Source organism: Stegostoma tigrinum, chromosome 18, assembly GCF_030684315.1.
Source record: "Stegostoma tigrinum isolate sSteTig4 chromosome 18, sSteTig4.hap1, whole genome shotgun sequence".
NCBI classification, from domain to species: domain Eukaryota; kingdom Metazoa; phylum Chordata; class Chondrichthyes; order Orectolobiformes; family Stegostomatidae; genus Stegostoma; species Stegostoma tigrinum.
Window position 1 is genome coordinate 62,693,973 of NC_081371.1, and position 22,764 is coordinate 62,716,736.

At 47.1% G+C, this 22,764-nt stretch overlaps 1 protein-coding gene across 2 annotated transcripts in view; it reads left to right on the forward strand.

Moving 5' to 3' along the window:
* Positions 1–13,229, forward strand: part of LOC125460660 (transcription factor E2F7-like) — a 42,996-nt gene extending 29,767 nt beyond the window's left edge. For both annotated transcript variants that reach the window (XM_048548336.2, XM_048548337.2), the window contains 3 exons: positions 3,841–3,943; positions 6,048–6,436; positions 11,037–13,229. In XM_048548336.2, the coding sequence (XP_048404293.2) occupies positions 3,841–3,943; positions 6,048–6,436; positions 11,037–11,201 (657 nt within the window). In that variant the 3' untranslated portion in view covers positions 11,202–13,229. The remainder of the gene's footprint in view (positions 1–3,840; positions 3,944–6,047; positions 6,437–11,036) is intronic.
* The last annotated feature ends 9,535 nt before the right edge of the window (positions 13,230–22,764 follow it).

Genomic DNA, 22,764 nt, shown 5'->3' on the forward strand with positions numbered 1-22,764 from the left:
ATCTGTCAGCATCTTTGGAGAGAGAGAAATAGTTAATATCTGGAGTCCAGTGTGACCCTTTGAAGAGTCATACTGAAATCAAAATGTTAACTTGTGATAAGGCGAGGTTAGGACAAGTGAAGAAGAGTTTGGTTTTAAGGTTGATCTTTCAGAAGGTGAGGGAGGCAGAGACTGGGAGGAAATTGTAGAGCTGAGGGCCTCAGCTGATGGAGCAAATAATCTCTGGGATGTTGAGAGCAGAGGGTCATATGAATGCAGAGTTGCTCCATTCTTATCTACTTTTTCAAAGATCTGTTATTTTACACAAACAAGAAACAACAGTTATGGTCCCTCGTTCTTCTATACATTTTAAGGTACAAATATGCAAATTAGGACTGTGGTAGGCCATTCAGCCCATTGATGCTGTGTGACATTTGATAAGATGGCGGTCTGAATTCTCTTGTCTACCCTGATACAATTTGACTCATCAACCCAGAACCTGTCTATCACCACCTGAAAAATATTTAATAAGCCAGTCTCCACTGCTGTTAGGGGAAAAGAACTCTACAGATTAATGATCCTCAGAAATAGTTCCTCTTTTGTTTTAAATGGATGACCTCTTATTTTTAATGCATCCCTAGTTTGAGTTTTTCCCCACGAGAGGAAGCAGTGTCTCACTGAAGTGCCCGTTTTAATAAGATTGTCTATCATTTTTCTAAACGCCAATGGATATAAAACCAACCTTTCCTGGTGCAATAAACCCTTCACACAAGGAACCAGGCCAATGAACCTTCTCTGCACTGCTTATAATTCATTTATGTCACTTCTTATGGTGATCAAAATAGTGCAGAATACTCGAATGTGTCAGCACAGCCGCCTTGCAGATCCAGCAGCCTGGGTTCACTTCCATCCCCAGGCAACCGTCTGTGTGGAGTTTGCACGTTCTCCCCATGTCTGTGTGGTTTCACTCCGGGTGCTCCCCACAGACAAAGATGTGAGATTTAGGATGGATTGGCCAAGGGAAATGTAGATTTAAAACGACAAGGTAGCTGGGGTAATAATAAAATGTGAGGCTGGATGAACACAGCAGGCCCAGCAGCATCTCAGGAGCACAAAAGCTGATGTTTCGGGCCTAGACCCTTCATCAGAGAGGGGGATGGGGTGAGGGTTCTGGAATAAATAGGGAGAGAGGGGGAGGCGGACCGAAGATGGAGAGAAAAGAAGATAGGTGGAGAGGAGAGTAGAGGTGGGGAGGGTATAGGTCAGTCCAGGGAAGACTGACATGTCACGGAGGTGGGATGAGGTTAGTAGGTAGGAGATGGAGGTGCGGCTTGGGGTGGGAGGAAGGGATGGGTGAGAGGAAGAACAGGTTAGGGAAGCAGAGACAGGTTGGACTGGTTTTGGGATGCAGTGGGTGGAGGGGAAGAGCTGGGCTGGTTGTGTGGTGCAGTGGCGGGGGGGACGAACTGGGCTGGTTTTGGGATGCGGTGGGGGAAGGGGAGATTTTGAAGCTGGTGAAGTCCACATTGATACCATTGGGCTGCAGGGTTCCCAAGCAGAACATGAGTTGCTGTTCCTGCAACCTTCGGGTGGCATCATTGTGGCACTGCAGGAGGCCCATGATGGACAAGTCATCTAAAGAATGGGTGGGGGAGTGGAAATGGTTTGCAACTGGGAGGTGCAGTTGTTTATTGCGAACTGAGCGGAGGTGTTCTGCAAAGCGGTCCCCAAGCCTCCGCTTGGTTTCCCCAATGTTATCGGAAGCCACACCGGGTACAATGGATGCAGTATCCCACATTTTGAGATGTGCCGGTGAACATCTGCTTAATATGGAAAGTCATCTTGAGGCCTGGGATGGGGGTGAGGGAGGAGGTGTGGGGGCTAGTGTAGCATTTCCTGCGGTTGCAGGGCAAGGTGCCGGGTGTGGTGAGGTTGGAGGGGAGTGTGAAGCGGACAAGGGAGTCATGGAGAGAGTGGTCTCTCCGGAAAGCAGACAAGGGTGGGGATGGAAAAACGTCTTGGGTGGTGGGGTCGGATCGTAGATGGCGGAAGTGTCGGAGGATGATGCGTTGTATCCGGAGGTTGGTGGGGTGGTGTGTGAGAACGAGGGGGATCCCCTTTGGGCTGTTGTGGCGGGGGCAGGGTATGAGGGATGTGTTGCAGGAAATGTGGGAGACGCAGTCAAGGGCGTTCTCGACCACTGTGGGGGGGAAAGGTGCGGTCCTTAAAGAACTTGGACATCTGGGATGTGCAGGAGTGGAATGCCTCATCGTGGAGGCGGAGGAATTGGGAATAGGGGATGGAATTTTTGCAGGAGGGTGGGTGGGAGGAGGTGTATTCTAGGTAGCTGTGGGAGTCGGTGGGCTTGAAATGGACATCAGTTACAAGCTGGTTGCCTGAGGTGGCGACTGAGAGGTCCAGGAAGGTGAGGGATGTGCTGGAGATGGCCCGGGTGGAATGTGTTGGTGAAGTGGATGAACTGTTCGAGCTCCTCTGGGGAGCAAGAGGCGGCGCTGATACAGTCATCAATGTAACGGAGGAAGAGGTGGGGTTTGGGGCCTGTGTAGGTGCGGAAGAGGGACTGTTCCACGTAACCTACAAAGAGGCAGGCATAGCTGGGGCCCATGCGGGTGCCCATGGCCACCCCCTTTGTAGGAAGTGGGAGGAATCGAAAGAGAAGTTGTTGAGGGTGAAGATGAGTTCGGCTAGGCGGATGAGGGTGTCGGTGGAGGGGGATCGGTCAGGCCTGCGGGACAGGAAGAAGCGGAGGGCCTTGAGGCCATCTGCATGCGAAATACGGGTGTATAGGGACTGGACGTCCACGGTGAAAATGAGGTGTTGGGGGCCAGGGAATTGGAAGTCCTGGAGGAGGTGGAGGGCGTGGGTGGTGTCACGGACGTAGGTAGGGAGTTCCTGGACCAAAGGGGAGAAAATGGAGTCGCAGGTAGCTGGGGTAAATGGGTTGGATACACTTCAGGGAGTTGGTGCAGACCCAAGGGGCTGAATGGTCTCGACTGCGCTGGAGGAGTTCTGTGATTCTATGTGGTCTCACAAAGGGGAGGCAATGGCCTAGTGGCATTATCACTGGACTGTTAATCTGGTGACCCAGGTAATGTTCTGGGGACCCGGGTTCAAATCCTGCCACAGCAGATAGTGGGATTTGAATTCAATAAATATCTGGTATTAAGAATCTAATGATGACCGTGAATCCATTTCAATTGTTGTAAAAGCCCATCTGGTTCACTAATCCCATTTAGGGAAGGAAACTGCCATCTTTACCAGGTCTGGCCTACATGTGACTCCAGACCCACAGCAATGTGGTTGACTCTTAACTGCCCTCTGGCCAATTAGGAATGGACAATAAATGCTGCCTGGTCAGTGATGCCCTCATTCTGTGAATGAATAAAGAAAAGAAAAGTGAAGCAGTTGTAGCTGGGATAAAGCATGCCTACTTTTAAATTCCATTCCCCTTGCAGTTAGCAACAATATTCCTCATGTTCCTAATCACCTGTTGTAACTGCAGATTCTTTATATGCCAGGACACCCAGATCCCTCTGCACCTTAAACTGTCATCTTTTCAATAATCTGCTGCTTTTCTGTTCTTCTTGCTTATATTTTCCTGCATCGGTTCCATTTGCTGAAGTATTGCCCACTCACAACTGGTCAGTAACTCTTTGCAGACTCCTCGTGCTCTTCACAACTTACTCTCCTACCTCTCAACAAATTTCAGCAAACTGAGCAGCGATCTGCCTCTCTAAGCCAGTCTCTGACAGTATGAACATTGAGGGCAATGGACAGGGGCGGGAAAGGAGGAGTATCCCATTTCTTGATACACTGGGTAATTGGTGTTGTTTCTCCTAGTCCCCAGTGGTCTCTGGAAATCTTACGCCTGCTTCATTTGTGCTCCGTACTCCATGTGGATTGGCTGGAAGGAGCCAGAGTTGTGGATCAGTCCCTCGTCCTGGTGAGTTATAAACAATTCCGTTCCACCCCAGCCTGGCTGGAGATGCTGTGTCTCTCTATGGGACATTGTTCCCGAGACTGAACAGGTCATCAGTCCGAAAGCTTCTCAATTTCAGAATGTTTCCAAACCCTGATTAGTTCTGGAAGCACTGACTGCGAGAAGCACACCATGAAATGGAGCCTTTATTTTTAACTGATGGGTGGTCTGCATTAACAAATTGATTGGTGCCTGCTTGACTAGTGACAGTCAGTGAGTCTGAGCTCATTGGAATGTTTTTAAGGCACGGTTTCCCTTTTACTTATCAATATGAACCCCACACCACAAAACCCATTCAAAGTCAGAACCTCCCAAACCCATAGTCACTTCGATCTAGAACAAAGAACAAAGAAACCTACAGCACAGGAACAGGCCCTTCGGCCCTCCAAGCCTGCGCCTAACCTGTCATCTATTTTCTAACGGTCTGTGTCCATTTGCTCCCTGCCCACCCATGTACCTCTCCAAATATATCTTAAAAGACGCTATCATGTCTGCGTCTACCACCCCCACTGGCAACGTGTTCCAGGCACCCACCACCCTCTGTGTAAAGAACTTTCCATGCATATCTCCCTTAAACTTTCCTCCTCTCACTTTGAACTTATGACCCCTAGTAATTGAGTCCTCCACTCTGGGGGGGAAAAAGCTTCTTGCTATCCACCTTGTCTATACCCCTCAAGATTCTGTAGACCTCAATCAGGTCCCCCCTCAATCTCCAACTTTCTAATGAAAATAATCCTAATCTATTCAACCTCTCTTCATAGCTAGCACCCTCCATACCAGGCAACATCCTGGTGAACCTCCTCTGCACCCTCTCCAAAGCATCCACGTCCTTTTGGTAATGTGGCGACCAGAACCGTACGCAGTACTCCAAACGTGGCCGAACCAAAGTCCTATACAACTGCAACATGACCTGCCAACTCTTGTACTCAATGCCCCGCCCAACGAAGGAAAACATGCCATATGCCTCCTTGACCACCCCATTGTCCTGCGTTGTCACCTTCAGGGAACAATGGACCTGAACACCCGGATCTCTGTTCATCAATTTTCCCTAGGACTTTTCCATTTACTGTATAGTTCGCCCTTCAATTTGATCTTCCAAAATGCATCACCTCGCATTTGCCCAGATTGAACTCCATTTGCCGTTTATCTGCCCAACTCTCCAATCTATCTATATTCTGCTGTAATCTCTGACAGTCCCCTTCACTATCAGCTACTCCACCAAGGACAAGGGCAGCAGATACATGGGAACATCACCCCCTGCAAGTTCCCCTCCAACTCACTCACCATCCTGACTTGGAAATATATCATCGTTCCTTCAGTGTTGCTGGGTCAAGGTCCTGGAATTCCCTCCCTAATTGTACTGTTGATGTACCTACAGGCCAGCGAGGTGGTCACACCACAAATAAGGATCGACCAGGCAGAGAGAGAGCATGGGTATGTACCAGGCAGCAGATAGAGTGAGGCCCATGGTGTAGGGTCCTCTGAAACCCTCTCCCTTTCTGACTGTTACACCATTTTGGACACAATCTCCTGGAAAAATTTGGGAAACAAAGGTTAGTGAGAGGCAGCAATCGAAGGAAATCAGTATTAGTAAGAAAGTGATCCCTGGTTCTATGTTCTCCTGGAAGATGAAAAAGTCCTCCACACCCAAGTCTTTCAAACAAGTCTGTTGTTGGTTGTCTTAAACTCAGCTATAAGCCTTGCTTTCCCAGCCCTCCCTCATGAAGCAGCCTGTCCATTCCGGTGATTAGTTCGATAAAGAGGCTGCATGCTTCGCAGATTACTGGCTGTACTTGTATGTGACCCTCATGTGATTCACGTGCTGTGACACCTAGATCACTCTGAGCTGTGCAATCCCTTGCCATTTAGATGAGGGGCTTTTTTTAAATTCCTCCTGTCAAAATGGACTATTTCTTACTTTGCCATGATATATTTGCACTCTCTCTTGCTCCCTCTCACTCGTCCTCTGTTCCTTTTTGTCTTTCCCGTGTTTTATATGCCACAGCTAAATGCGCTGTAATGTTGCTCAACTAACTTTTTATTTTCTTTCCACTCTCCTATTTGACAGGGACGAACGAGTTGAATTTGTTGCTTTCCACTAATCCAAACCTTGCTGGTATCACCATCTCACCAGGACACGTGGGATCTGTCACTCTACCCTATCAGGTGATGATGCCAGTGCTTTGCCAACCTCTTGTTGCTCCAGAGTCCATTGGCAACACCATTCCCAACAATGGCCTTGTGCCTTTCAACCTGCGGAACCTGAAGCTGTTACCTAATGCCCAGCTTTTAATGGGTAGCGTTTCAGTGTCAGCACTGAACGAAGATGCTGTGAAACCCTCCTCACCAACACGACAGATTTATTCCCACGTGCCCACTCAGACATCTCAAGAAGACCTTTGCAACAAACCAGACCCTGTGCCACAGGTGCCCATTGCAAGCAGACTGCATGAGGAGGTAAGACTTTGCAGGGGAACAGAGGCTGTAATGTTTGACATTGAACCGTCCGCAGCAAGGAGGCAACTTTATCCCGACATCTACAGAAACTGCAGAATCCTCACGCAATTGGGCTGTGGTTAATATGGAAACTCCAGTTTCCAGTTCAATTGTTGGAATGCAAATTACCCCTTTATCTGATGGTTTGATGGATCTTTGCAACTGTGCTTTTAGATAAATCACTAATGCATTGTTTTTATTTATATAATTAAACAAAAGTGCTGGAGAAACTTGGCAGGTCTGGCAGCTTTTGTAGAGAGAGAGAGAGAGAGAGAGAGAGAAACAAAATTAACAGTTCTGAGGAAGGGTCACTGGACCCAAAACATTAACTCTGTTTTCTTCTCCACAGATGTTGCCAGACCTGCTGAGCTTTTCCAGCAACTTTGTTTTCGTTCCTCATTTACAGCGTCTGTAGTTCTTTTGGTTTTTATTTAATATTTCAGCTTGATAACCTATTTGTTAGAACCCCTGAGTTCCCTTTCAAGAGACCACATTGATTCAGCCCAGCCATAACGTAGTTTTCTAACTGCCCTGTTACACTCATCTTTAATAATAAATTTGAGTATTTCCTGCGAGCCGTTGTCAGGCTGTTTCCCTTCCCTTGTTTCTTCAATACAGGAAATTGTACTTTCAACTTTCCTATCCACCAGAATCATTCTGGCATCTAAACAATGCTGGAAACTCTTAATCAATGGATCCTCTATGTCTGCACCACCCTCTTTTTAAAAAAACATTTAGGATGACGGTTATCAGATCCCAGAGATCCAAGGATCAGATTCTTGGAAGTGTTTGACACTTATTTATTTCTGTACATTTCCTGCAGTGAGAGGAACTACTTTAAATGCCTCATTCTGATTAGCTCCTTTGTAGCCCACTGTTTCCAGAATGTTCTATTGTATTTTGTGAAGGTATTCACTATTGTCATGTCTCCCCTCCAGCTTCAGGGTCTGTGTTTAATTTTGTTAATCTCTTCTACATTTTATAGATTTAGAGAAATTTACTGATTTTTGTATATCTAGCTAGTTCACGCTCATTCTGTTTTCTTTCTCAATATTTTTTGTAGTCCTTTGCTGATTTCTATAAGACTCTCTCGATGTTAAGCCTGCCTATCTCCAGCTTTGTAACATTGACTGAATTCAGCTTGTCTCAGCTTATCAGCTGCCGAAGCCCTCATCTGCTTGGGAACCTGGGGCTTGTCTCAAAAAGGTCATTGACTGGAGACATTTAACTCTGCTGTTGCCTCAATAAAAAGCTGCCTTAGGACCTGACTTTCCAATGTTTTGCTGGCTGCTCACACATTTCAACATCAGTAAGCATCAGACCACCCGAAACTCTGCTACCTGTGTCCCACACACTGGCTACTCATCAGACAGCATCTTGGTTTTAAAATTCCCAATCTTCAAATCTCTCCATGGTCTCACCCTCCCCTTCCAATTCACTCGATTAATTGCAAAGATACGGGGCTTGTCTTAGGAGGAGAGATAGAGCAGTTCAGGCTGACACTGTTTGGGTTTTAGAAGAATAGAGTAATATCTAGTTGAGGTACATAGGGTGCAAAAGGGAATTGCCAAAGTAGACAACGTTTCCTTGTGTAGCAATCTAAAATGATAATGGGGAGCAGAATTAAAACTGAGATTGTGGGAATTACTTCTCTGAAAGGGTCGTGAATCTGTGGGATTCATTTCATTCTCCTCCCCCCGCCCCGCCCCGAGTATGGTGGAAGCTGAGACACAGTAAATTTGAGGAGATGGACAGGGTTAAAGGGTTATGGGGAACAAGCAGGAAAGTGCAGTTGAGGCCAAGCTGAGATCAGCCATGATCACACCAAATGGTAGAGAGGGTTTCAGGGCCTGCTCCTGTTCCAGTGTTCAATTTGTAATATCTGTTGCTGTAACGTAACAATATTGAACAGCACTCTGGTGAGACACGTTGGGATGTTTTATTTACAAATAAGCTGCTACCTATATGTAAATTACAGTTGCTCCTTTAAAAGCCGCCTCTTCCCTGTCCTAATAGCTGAAGACAGGATTAGATTCTAAAACCTGAACCCCCCCCGGGCTGAGAGTCATTGGCCTGTTGCTGCTAGGTTTCTCCTTGTACACTTGCAGAAATAAAGCTGTCACGTGGTTTTAATTCACTGGTACGGGCTGGGTGGGCCAGCATTTATTGCCTGTCCGAGGTTGCCACTCTTCAGTCTGGCTCCTCTCTCATATTCAGGCACTATAGGAAGATGAAGGGACCCCCCCCTCAGCTATATCCATTCCAATTCCTTTAACAACCAGCCAGGTGAACCATCTGGACGAGATAACTAAGCCACTCCCAAAGCTGCCAGCCTTTCCGACATATCCTGCTCTCTCAATCTTCTCTGCTTGTGCTGATATTGTGTCTGCATTCTCTCAGTAGACGTTGCTACATAGTGTTTTCACTGTGCTCAGGAAGCTTTGTCTTTTTAGTCACTGATAGGACTCTCATTGCCTCCAGTGATTGTGTGTTGGTTCCTGTAGACTGCCTGCCATTTTGTTCTCAAGCTGTCTCTGCCAGTTTTATTCTCATTTTTGCTTCCCCCTTAACCTACTACGTTTGACTTGGTTCTTGTTTTAACAAATCATCTAGCCTTCACCTTTACAAGTTCTTTTTTTTTCTGTTTCATTATAATCTCCATTACCCTAACTTCCCTCATGGTCCACTGCTATCCACCTATCTACAAGTTACACTGCAGAAACTGACCATAGATCTTCACTCCTTCCAAATCTACAACCACTTCCATCTAGAAGGAACAGGGCAGCAGATACATGGGAACACCACCCCCTGCAAGTTTCCCTCCGAGCCACTCACCATCCTGACTTAGAAGTATAGCACTGTTCCTTCACTGTCTCTACATCAAAATCCTGGGATTCCCTCTAATGGCATTGTGGGTCAACCTACAGCAGGAGGACTGCAATGGTTCAAGAAGGCAGCTCACCCCCACGTTCTCAAGGGGCAACTGGGATGGACAATAAACGCTGGGCCCAGCCAGTGATGCCCAGGTACCACGAGTGAATAGAAAATCAACAAAAAATTCCTTCTTGCCAGAATAAAACTAGACGTGGTTGCCTCCAGCTCAAAGATGGCCCTTGTTCACTGGAAGTTTCTTGTCAGACTCAGAGTAACAGAGGCATCTTCAGATGCTTGTTAGTGAAGGTGATGTTAAAGGTTAATAGGGCGGTGACGGTGATGGTAAAGGTTAATAGGGCAGTGATGGTAAAGGTTAATAGGGTAGTGAAGGCAGCATACGGGACACGTGCCTTTATAGGGTGACATTGATTCTAAGAGCAGGGAGGTGATGTTGGAGGTGATGTTGGAGCTGTACAGCACTTTGAGGCCACAGCTGGAGCACTGCGTGCAGTTCTGGTCCCCACGCTGTAAAAAGGATGTGATTGCACTGGAAGGTTTGCAGAGAGAGATTCACCAGAATGTTTCCCGGGACGGAGCATTCCCATGAAGAGACGCTTGCTCAGCTCGAGTAGTTTCCTTTAGAACGGGGAAGGGTGAGGTTCAGATGTATCAGATAACAAGGGCCATGGATGGAGTGGATAGGAGCCAGCTCTTCCCTGTAGTTCCAAGATCAATTACAAAAGAACAGAGGGCTCTTCTGGTGCAGTCGTAGTGTCCCTAACTTTGAGCTTGGAGGCCCAGGTACAAGTCCCACCTGCTCCAGAACCCTGAACAGGTTGATTAAAAATACTGAGTGATATGGAGACATAGTTTTAAAGTGAAAAGCTGGAGGTTCAGAGGGAATTTGAGAATTTATAATTTGCCCAGAGGGTGGTGGGAATCTGGAATGTTCTGCCGGGGAGGGTAGTCGAGGCAGGAAACCTCACAACCTGTTTTAAAAAAAAGTACTTGCATGAGCATTTAGTGTCATTGCATTCAAGGCTATAGACCTAGAGCTGGAGAATGGGACTAGTGGAGATTTAGAGTAGTATTTGGTGCAGACTTGATGGGCTGAAGGGTCTCTTCTGTACTGCGTTCCCTCCACACTCAGCTCAATCTCCAGTTGCTGAATATGTTCAGAACTCAAATCATTAAATTTTTGGACTATAAAACATAGAACATGACAGTGCAGTACTTTGGCCCTCGATGTTGCGCTGAACTGTGAAGCCCATCTAACCTACATTATTCCATTATCATCCATATGCTTATGCAATGACCATCTAAATGCCCTTAAAGTTGGCGAGTCTACTACTGTTGTAAGTAGACTTTGAGGGAATTAAACTTTGAGAAGCTGTTGAAAAATTGGCCTTGAGACTGTAAGATCAATCATGACTGTGTGAGTAAAAACCAAAAGAACTGAGGATGCTGTAAATCACGGACAAAAACAAAATTGCTGGAAAAGCTCAGCAGGTCTGGCAGCATCTGCGAGGGAGAAAACAGCGTTTCTGGTCCAGTGACCCCCCCCTTCAGCAATGTTGTTCCGACTGTATGAGTGATAGAACGGGCTTCATGTGCTGACCTGCCTACTCCTGCTCCTATTTCAAATGGTACAAAGGATTCATTGTGGAATTTTTGTTTTGTTTTCCAGTCACTGAATCTAATAACAGCCAGGGATGATGCACCATCATTTGTGGAATCCTACTTCCATACTCCAGTTCCCGTTGTGCAGAGAAAGAGAGTAGACGGTATACAAGTCAAGGCAGTTTCTCCAGCCCAACGCAGACTGGAAATTGAGAATAATATCGTGAAATAACAGATTGTACACGGCATCTTTTTGTCAATTGTTATCAGCGAAATAATTTCACTTGGTCAGCTGCCAGGATTTGCTGATGTCTATTCCAACGTGAATCTCAACCCCAAAAAATGTTTACTACTGTGTGTTGAGTAGGTGAGAGGATGCCGCTGTGACGGAAATGGAAATGAAATCTGAAAGCACCAAGGATCTTCATTATTTGTCCTTTTTTATTCTGCAGCTTATGGGAGAGCTTTTATTTTAATGTTACAATTACATTTTAACATATTGATCACCAGACAAATTCCAAGAAGATGTTTGGACTCGTCTGGAACCCAGAAACAACAAACTATTTTCAGTGGAAAGGTGGTGACAGGAGACTATATAAAGGAACATTTGTTAACGACAGAACGCAGAAACTCTCAGAATTACATTACTGCTCTTTCATTATGTTATAATGTCCTTTGCGTTTACACGTGCAGTATGACCCACTCTGTGGTGAAAAGCCCTATCGCTGCTAAAGGTGGTTCTCAGTAATGTGAATGTTTGGAATTACCACAGAGTACTGATGTGCGGAATTCTGAGAGTCCTTGGTGACAGGCAAATTCAAATCTCCTCCATTCCTCCACAAACCCGTAGGAACACTGAAACCAAGGTGTTAACTTTGTCACTGTACGAGACATTACAGTGATCAGCTGATGAGGTTTTGAAGACATGAAGTTTCTCTCATTTGTCACGTTCTTTGTAAGTGAGATTTTTTTCTTGGTATGTCTCAAACAGGGCTTAGAAGTTCATGTCTTCTATTACTGAATGACTGATTTTAGTCAATTTCACTTCAACATCTTAAGGGACCCTTTAGTATACCCAATTGCCCAAAACCAGAGCTGCCACAAAATATTTGCATTCATTTCACACTTGTTCCTGGTCTAACCTGTGGCTCCTAAACTTAAACATGTCTATATTCCTGCCCTTCTAGGCAACAAAGTTGTATTCTTTCAAAAGTCTTGCATTGTGTTATTTTTATTCTGAAGAGCCTAATTTGGCCATTGGAAATGATTTTCAGTTGGCCACTTCTGAAGATGATGGTTCTTCAGTCCTCTAAACGTTTTCACACATTATTGTCCCTTGCTGCCCTTTGGAGGGGGGTGACTTACTTTGGTCGTTCTGATAGGTAATTCACTGAAGTTAGGATATCCTTGATGGTTTTTGGAGAATTGGACCATGGGTGTGGTCTCCAGTAATTGACATTTTAAATTTTACCTCCTATTACTTTGTAAAGCACTCTCTGGCACCTGTTAGAAATATTTTGATGTCCCCCTTTGCAATTTCAGCACCAATGGGGTTCATGGCTGGTCCTAAATCCCTCTTCGTCCCAGGGAAAATTATTTAGAATCAGACAAGTTAGCAAATTGGCAATGTGGGCTACAGAGACCACTGCAGATGGACAGTCTGTAAGCAACAAATGGGTGGGAGTTGAGGGGGTGCACCAATATGAATTTGGGCCACTGTTTAAATACTCCCTACCCCTCCTCCAGGGCTTGGCTATCTAACTAGATTCACATGATGAGCATATAGTTTCCAGTGCATTGCAGTCATCTTAAATGTGTGCTTCTCACTGGGGTCTCTCCAGAGCACAGTTCAGAGTCAACCACATTGCTGTGGGTCTGGAGTCACATGTGGGCCAGACCAGGTAAGGATGGCAGTTTCCTTCCCTAAAGGACATTAGTGAACCAGATGGGCTTTTACAGCATTCAGTTGTTTTGGTCCATATTACTGAGACTGGTTTGTGTTGCCAGCTTTATTTAATCAATTAACTTCAAAATTTCCTAACCGCCATGGTGGGACTGGGACTTGTATAGATAATTCGCCCTAACCTCTCAATTACTCAGTGCTACAAAACCTCAAGATATCAGGCTAATTTGTTATTTATGTGAACTTGCAGAGAGACCTGTTCACTTGGGTCTTGACTGTTCTAAAACAGCAAAAACTATAGATGAGATATTTCCCTCCCCCTCATCTACTCCACACTCCCCACTAGCCCGACCATTCCCTGCAACCACATGAAGTGCTACACCTGCCCCTACACCTCCCCCCTCATCTCCATCCAAAGCACCAAACAAACCTTTCACATCAGGCAGAGGTTCACCTGAATATCCATCAATGTGGTCTGTTGCATCTGCTGCTCCTAATGAGGCCTCCTCCACATCAGTGAGATCAAGCGGAGGCTCGGAGACCGCTCTGTAGAGCGTCTGCACTCTTCACGACCAGCGACAACACCTTCCAGTCGCAAACCATTTCAACTCACCCTCCCACTCGCTCGGTGACATGTCCATCCTGGGCCTCCTCCAGTGTCAAAGGCCAACTGGAAACTGGAGGAACAGCACCTCATATACTGCCTCGGGAGCAGGAAACTCAATGGCCTCAACACGGGCTTAACTAGTTTCAAAGTCTCCCCACCCCGGCCTCATCCCATGAGCAACCCTCCTTCGCATCCCCGCCTCCATGACCAGAGGTAACCTGTCTGTCTTCTCTCCCACCTATGCGCTCCTACCTCACTTGCCACTCCATACCTGCACTCACCAATCACCATCCCACCTACCTTCCCCAGACCCACCTCTTTTCTATCTCTTATTTGAACTCCCTTTCCCCCATCCCTATTTCTGAAGAAGGGTCCCAACCCAAAATGTCTACTCTCCTGCTCCTTAGATGCTGCCTGGCCAGCTGTGTTCCTCCAGCCCCACGCTGTTGCCCAAGCCAGATGCAACCTTGTTTTACATGAAAGTAGAACTGTACAGCACAGGAACAGGTCCCTCTGCCCACTATGTCATGCCAAACCTAAATTAAACTAATCCTGTCTGCCTACCCTTGGTCAATATCCATCCATTCCTTGCAGATTCGTGTGCTTATCTAAATTCCTGATCGTATCTGTCTCCTCCACCACCAGTTTCTTGGGACTAAACAAATTTTTTGAAAGGGGTGGGAAAGGGCAGAGAGAATTCTTTTTCTGACTAGGTGCTGCTGCTAATGGCTCGACCCTATATGAAATCCTGGAATCCCTGATTTGCTGGAGGGTGAAGGGGATCACTGTGATTTAGTGTAGTCACCTGTACTCCTGACCTGGGAGGGAGGGGGTTCTTTGGTAGTGACCCTGTTACGACAATGCGTCTGTATTAGGGGTGTTATCACAATTGCAGGGAGAGTCAGTGCATCAGACTTTATCCATTCCCAAGTAAAATATGAAATTATGAGTATACTTGAACATTTTAAAATGTGTTTACATTGTAACATACAAATATGGTGCTACTTTTGTAATTAAAATGTGGGATTCTTTCAATTGTGCTCCTTACAGCAGTGTGTTTCTGGATATAGGTGTACTGCTAGTTTATCCACTTGGGCTTCTTTGCTGCTTTTTAAACTGTTCTGTGTGCTGTAGTGATAACACTTGTACACGGAGCCCTCAGTCCTGTGTGCTTCTCAAATGGCTAGAGTTGGATGCAATGATAAAGTTGTTATTTTCTGATTAATTGATTTGTCTATTCTGTAAACATTATGAGGACCAAAATTTCTAGGAGTCCACTGACTTTTACAGAAGGCAACATTGTCATTCATTGAGTTCTGAAGAAGGGTCACTGGGCTCTCAACATTTAACCCTGCTTTCTCTCCACAGATGCTGCCAGACCTGCTGAGTTTTTTCAACAGTTTCTGATTTTGTTTCTGATTTCCAGGATCAGTTCTTTTGAATTTTGTTTATCCTCATTAATTTCATGGGATGTGGGTGTCTCTGGCTGGGTCAGCATTTCTTGTCCATCCCTAGTTACCCTTGAAAATGTGGTGGTGAGCTACCTCCTTGAACTGCTGCAGTCCGTGTGATATACAGTGACCCATAGGATTTAGTTGCAAAATTAGGCCATTTGCTCATGAGCCTGCTTCTGCCATTCAGTCATGGCAGACATGTTGCCCAACCCTATTCTCCTGCCCCCTCCTCGTAACCCTTTGATCCCCTTCCAATCAAGACCCTATCTACCTCTGTCTTAAATACACTCAATGACTTGGCCTCCACTGCCCTCTACAGCAATGAGTTCCACAGAGACACCACCCTCTGGCTGAAGAAAGTCCACTTTGTCTCAGTTCTAAAGTGTAACCCCTTCACACTGAGGCTATGCCCACAGATCCTAGTCTTTCCTACTGAAGGGGAACTTCATCTCCATGTCTACTATATCCAGGCTCTTCAGTATTCCATAAGTTTTAATCGGGTCACCCCTCATCCTCCTAAACTCCAAGTACAGAACCAAAGTCCTCAATTGCTCCTCTTAAGGCAAGCCCTTCATTTCCAGGATCATTTTTATTTTGTCAACTTCCTCTGGACCTCCTCCGAAGCCAGCACATCCCTCCCTAGATATGGGGCTCAGGACTGCTCTCAACATTCCAAATGCAGTCTGACCAGAGCCTTAACCTCAGTAGTACAATCTGATTTTGTTTTCTAGCTCCTTTTGAAATAAATGCCAACATTGCATTTGCCTTCCTAACTGCCAACTGAACCTGCATGTTAGCCTCAAGAGAATCCCGAACTAGGACTCCCAAATTCCTTCGTGCTTCAGATTCCTGAAACTTTCCATTATTTGTAAACAGTCTGTCTATTCTTCCTGCCAAAGAACGTAATTTCAATTTTCCCACACTATTCCATCTGCCATTTGTTTGCCCCCACTCTCCGAGCCTGTCCAAATCCTCTTGCAGCCTCCCTACTTCCTCAACACTACCTGCCCTATCATTTTGTGTCATCTGCAAACCTCACAACAATGCTCTCAGTTTCTTTTGTCTACGTGATTAATGTATTATGTGGACTGTTGTGGTTCTAACACTGACCCCTGCAGCATTCCACTAGTCACTACCTGACATCCCTGAAAAAGACCCCAATATCCCCACTCTCTGCCTTCTGCCAGTCAGCCAATCCTCTATCCAATCCAGTACCTTGCCCCTAACACCACGGGCTCTTATTTAGCAGCCTCCTGTATGGCACCTTGTCATGGGCCTTCTGGAAGTCCACATAAATCACACCCACCGGCTCTCCTTTGTCTAACTTGTTCATTTCTACCTAAAAGAATTCTGACAGATTTGTCAGGCTTGACCTCCCCTTGATGAAGCCGTGCTGACTCAGCCTTATTTTACACTGTAATTCTAAATACTCAACAATCTTATCCTTAAGAATGGACTCTCAAATATTACCAGCTGTGACAGTATTTGGTTCCATCCCTCCTTTAAACAAGGGTGTTACATTATCCACTTTCCATTCACCTCGGACCCTCCCTGATTCCAGTGATTCCTGAAAGATCACCTTCAGTCTACACCACCTGACTCTATATTGTTTCTTGCTGTCGATTTTTGATTTCATTTCAGACCAACAAGGCAACCTCAGCCACTCTGTGCATCGCCTGTCCCTTTGAATAGGACCCGTGTCCTCGGATATTTAGCTCCCAGCCCTGATCACCTTGCAGCCACGTCTCTGTGGCACCCATAACACTATCCATCAATTTCCATCTATACTACCATCTCATTTACCTTCTTTCAGCTACTGCATCCATTTAAGCACAATAACCCTCCGTCCTGCATTGACTGTCCCCTTTTTGTGGTGAGAGATAATGGGAACTGCAGATGCTGGAGATTCCAAGATAATAAAATGTGAGGCTGGATGAACACAGCAGGCCAAGCAGCATCTCAGGAGCACAAAAGCTGACGTTTCGGGCCTGGACCCTTCATCAGAGAGGGGGATGGGGGGAGGGAACTGGAATAAATAGGGAGAGAGGGGGAGGCGGACCGAAGATGGCATGGTCGAGCAGTTTCAAGGCCGAAGAGATTACAAGAGAGTTGCAATGGGAGAGAGATTCCCTGAGGTTGGTCCGGAGGGAGGAGGGTAACTTCTTCAGGTTAGGCATCCCTGGAAGAGGCTTTGCAGTGAGGTTAAAATAGTATCAGAGATAATGGGAACTGCAGATGCTGGAGATTCCAAGATAATAAAATGTGAGGCTGGATGAACACAGCAGGCCAAGCAGCATCTCAGGAGCACAAAAGCTGACGTTTCGGGCCTGGACCCTTCATCAGAGAGGGGGATGGGGGGAGGGAACTGGAATAAATAGGGAGAGAGGGGGAGGCGGACCGAAGATGGCATGGTCGAGCAGTTTCAAGGCCGAAGAGATTACAAGAGAGTTGCAATGGGAGAGAGATTCCCTGAGGTTGGTCCGGAGGGAGGAGGGTAACTTCTTCAGGTTAGGCATCCCTGGAAGAGGCTTCGCAGTGAGGTTAAAATAGTATCAGAGATAATGGGAACTGCAGATGCTGGAGATTCCAAGATAATAAAATGTGAGGCTGGATGAACACAGCAGGCCAAGCAGCATCTCAGGAGCACAAAAGCTGACGTTTCGGGCCTGGACCCTTCATCAGAGAGGGGGATGGGGGGAGGGAACTGGAATAAATAGGGAGAGAGGGGGAGGCGGACCGAAGATGGCATGGTCGAGCAGTTTCAAGGCCGAAGAGATTACAAGAGAGTTGCAATGGGAGAGAGATTCCCTGAGGTTGGTCCGGAGGGAGGAGGGTAACTTCTTCAGGTTAGGCATCCCTGGAAGAGGCTTTGCAGTGAGGTTAAAATAGTATCAGAGATAATGGGAACTGCAGATGCTGGAGATTCCAAGATAATAAAATGTGAGGCTGGATGAACACAGCAGGCCAAGCAGCATCTCAGGAGCACAAAAGCTGACGTTTCGGGCCTGGACCCTTCATCAGAGAGGGGGATGGGGGGAGGGAACTGGAATAAATAGGGAGAGAGGGGGAGGCGGACCGAAGATGGCATGGTCGAGCAGTTTCAAGGCCGAAGAGATTACAAGAGAGTTGCAATGGGAGAGAGATTCCCTGAGGTTGGTCCGGAGGGAGGAGGGTAACTTCTTCAGGTTAGGCATCCCTGGAAGAGGCTTCGCAGTGAGGTTAAAATAGTATCAGAGATAATGGGAACTGCAGATGCTGGAGATTCCAAGATAATAAAATGTGAGGCTGGATGAACACAGCAGGCCAAGCAGCATCTCAGGAGCACAAAAGCTGACGTTTCGGGCCTGGACCCTTCATCAGAGAGGGGGATGGGGGGAGGGAACTGGAATAAATAGGGAGAGAGGGGGAGGCGGACCGAAGATGGCATGGTCGAGCAGTTTCAAGGCCGAAGAGATTACAAGAGAGTTGCAATGGGAGAGAGATTCCCTGAGGTTGGTCCGGAGGGAGGAGGGTAACTTCTTCAGGTTAGGCATCCCTGGAAGAGGCTTTGCAGTGAGGTTAAAATAGTATCAGAGATAATGGGAACTGCAGATGCTGGAGATTCCAAGATAATAAAATGTGAGGCTGGATGAACACAGCAGGCCAAGCAGCATCTCAGGAGCACAAAAGCTGACGTTTCGGGCCTGGACCCTTCATCAGAGAGGGGGATGGGGGGAGGGAACTGGAATAAATAGGGAGAGAGGGGGAGGCGGATCGAAGATGGCATGGTCGAGCAGTTTCAAGGCCGAAGAGATTACAAGAGAGTTGCAATGGGAGAGAGATTCCCTGAGGTTGGTCCGGAGGGAGGAGGGTAACTTCTTCAGGTTAGGCATCCCTGGAAGAGGCTTCGCAGTGAGGTTAAAATAGTATCAGAGATAATGGGAACTGCAGATGCTGGAGATTCCAAGATAATAAAATGTGAGGCTGGATGAACACAGCAGGCCAAGCAGCATCTCAGGAGCACAAAAGCTGACGTTTCGGGCCTGGACCCTTCATCAGAGAGGGGGATGGGGGGAGGGAACTGGAATAAATAGGGAGAGAGGGGGAGGCGGACCGAAGATATGGCATTTTGTGGTTGTCCACTTTCCTGCTGTGTGTGAAGTTAGATCCCTGATGGTGACTGCCAGGATTCTGACCCAGTAACACCAAAGGAACGGTGATATATTTCCAATTCAGGATGGTGAGTGGCTCGGAGGGCAACATGTTAGAGGGTGGTGATCCCATGTATCGGCTTCCCTTATCCTTCTAGATGGAAGTGGTCATGGGTTTGCAAGGTGCTGCCTGAGGATCTTTGGTGAATTTCTGCAGTGCATCTTGGAGACAGTACACACTGCTGCTCCTGAGGGTTGGTGATGGAAGGAGTGGGATGTTTGGATGTGGTGCCAATCAAGCAGCTGCTGCCCATTGAGTCTGTACTAGCCTATCTACGCTAATCCCACATTCTAGCACTTGGCCCATATCCTCGAATGTTATGATTTTAAAGAGTTCATCAAATTTCCTTAAAGGTCATAAGATTTTTTGCCCTCTACCAGCCTCCGAGGCAGTGTGTTACAGATTCCCACTACCCTGTGGGTGAAAAAAAATTATGCCCCCTTGTGGATCCTTCAACTGGAGGGAACAGCTGCTTTTAGTTGACCCTGACCATGCCCCTCATAACCTTACACCTTAATCAGGACCCCCCCTCAACCCTCTGTTTGACAACCCAAAGCCAATCCAGCCTCTTGTAGAATCATGTTATTGCCCTGATTCACAAGACGCTCCCACATGCTGCAGCTTTGACACATCACCTGTCGTATCACTTTAATTAATGATATTATTCACATTATGTTCCTTATGTAAAACCCTTCAAGTAGAAATCACCTTAACCATGTGCCAGGGACTCACCAATCAGATTGCTCCTTTCTCTCTGCAGCTGGTTCTTACTCCACCAATCAGCGCCAACGAATCTAGCTCTGTGTCTGACTGTCCTGAGGCTTTTCTCTCCCTTTCCTCCTCTATGCTGCTGCAGGAAAATGCCTCACTTTGTGGATTTCCACTACAACAGGAAATCGACTTCCTCTCCACCCAAAGAAATACTTAATAATTTTAAATAACTTGAGTGAATCACTCACAAACCTTTCAAAAGCAACAGAAACTAGTTAAGGAGATAGAGAGAGATAATGGGAACTGCAGATGCTGGAGATTCCAAGATAATAAAATGTGAGGCTGGATGAACACAGCAGGCCAAGCAGCATCTCAGGAGCACAAAAGCTGACGTTTCGGGCCTAGACCCTTCATCAGAGAGGGGGATGGGGGGAGGGAACTGGAATAAATAGGGAGAGAGGGGGAGGCGGACCGAAGATGGAGAGCAAAGAAGATAGGTGGAGAGGGTGTAGGTGGGGAGGTAGGGAGGGGATAGGTCAGTCCAGGGAAGACGGACAGGTCAAGGAGGTGGGATGAGGTTAGTAGGTAGCTGGGGGTGCGGCTGGGGGTGGGAGGAAGGGATGGGTGAGAGGAAGAACCGGTTAGGGAGGCAGAGACAGGTTGGACTGGTTTTGGGATGCAGTGGGTGGGGGGGAAGAGCTGGGCTGGTTGTGTGGTGCAGTGGGGGGAGGGGATGAACTGGGCTGGTTTAGGGATGCAGTGGGGGAAGGGGAGATTTTGAAACTGGTGAAGTCCACATTGATACCATATGGCTGCAGGGTTCCCAGGCGGAATATGAGTTGCTGTTCCTGCAACCTTCGGGTGGCATCATTGTGGCAGTGCAGGAGGCCCATGATGGACATGTCATCAAGAGAATGGGAGGGGGAGTGGAAATGGTTTGCGACTGGGAGGTGCAGTTGTTTGTTGCGAACTGAGCGGAGGTGTTCTGCAAAGCGGTCCCCAAGCCTCCGCTTGGTTTCCCCAATGTAGAGAAAGCCGCACCGGGTACAGTGGATGCAGTATACCACATTGGCAGATGTGCAGGTGAACCTCTGCTTAATGTGGAATGTCATCTTGGGGCCTGGGATGGGGGTGAGGGAGGAGGTGTGGGGACAAGTGTAGCATTTCCTGCGGTTGCAGGGGAAGGTGCCGGGTGTGGTGGGGTTGGAGGGCAGTGTGGAGCGAACAAGGGAGTCACGGAGAGAGTGGTCTCTCCGGAAAGCAGACAGGGGTGGGGATGGAAAAATGTCTTGGGTGGTGGGGTCGGATTGTAAATGGCGGAAGTGTCGGAGGATAATGCGTTGTATCCGGAGGTTGGTAGGGTGGTGTGTGAGAACGAGGGGGATCCTCTTGGGGCGGTTGTGGCGGGGGCGGGGTGTGAGGGATGTGTCGCGGGAAATGCGGGAGACGCGGTCAAGGGCGTTCTCAATCACCGTGGGGGGGAAGTTGCGGTCCTTAAAGAACTTGTTTGACATCTGGGATGTGCGCTAGTTAAGTTTGTGTCCTGCCTTCATGATTTAATCTTTTAATATAGAACAGTACAGTACAGCACAGCACAGAACAGGCCCTTCAGCCCACAATGTTGTGCCGACCATTGATCCTCATGTATGCACCCTCAAATTTCTGTGACCATATGCATGTCCAGCAGTCTCTTAAATGACCCCAATGACCTTGCTTCCACAACTGCTGCTGGCAACGCATTCCATGCTCTCTCAACTCTCTGTGTAAAGAACCCGCCTCTGACATCCCCTCTATACTTTCCTCCAACCAGCTTAAAACTATGACCCCTCGTGTTAGCCATTTCTGCCCTGGGAAATAGTCTCTGGCTATCAACTCTATCTATGCCTCTCATTATCTTGTATACCTCAGTTAGGTCCCCTCTCCTCCTCCTTTTCTCCAATGAAAAGAGTCCGAGCTCAGTCAACCTCTCTTCATAAGATAAGCCCTCCAGTCCAGGCAGCATCCTGGTAAACCTCCTCTGAACCCTCTCCAAAGCATCCACATCTTTCCTATAATAGGGCGCCCAGAACTGGACGCAGTATGCCAAGTGCGGTCTAACCAAAGTTTTATAGAGCTGCAACAAGATCTCATGACTCTTAAACTCAATCCCCCTGCTAATGAAAGCCAAAACACCATATGCTTTCTTAACAACCCTGTCCACTTGGGTGGCCATTTTAAGGGATCTATGTATCTGCACACCAAGATCCCTCTGTTCCTCCACACTGCCAAGAATCCTATCCTTAATCCTGCACTCACCTTTCAAATTTGACCTTCCAAAATGCATCACCTCGCATTTATCCAGGTCGAACTCCATCTGCCACCTCTCAGCCCATCTCTGCATCCTGTCAATGTCCCGCTGCAGCCTACAACAGCCCTCTACACTGTCAATGACACCTCCAACCTTTGTGTCGTCTGCAAACTTGCTGACCCATCCTTCAATCCCCTCATCCAAGCCATTAATAAAAATTACAAACAGTAGAGGCCCAAGGACAGAGCCCTGTGGAACACCACTCACCACTGACTTCCAGGCAGAATATTTTCCTTCTACTACCACTCGCTGCCTTCTGTAGGCCAGCCAATTCTGTATCCAGACAGCTAAGTTCCCCTGTATCCCATTCCTCCTGACCACCTGAATGAGCCTACCATAGGGAGCCTTATCAAATGCTTTACTGAAGTCCATATACACCACATCTTCAGCTCGACCCTCATCAACTTTTCTAGTCACATCCTCAGAACTTGATAAGGTTTGTGAGGCATGACCTGCCCCTCACAAAGCCGTGTTGACTGCATTTAATCAAGCCATGCTCTTCCAGATGGTCATAAATCCTATCCCTCCGAATCCTTTCTAACACCTTGTAGACGACAGACGTGAGACTTACTGGTCTGTAAT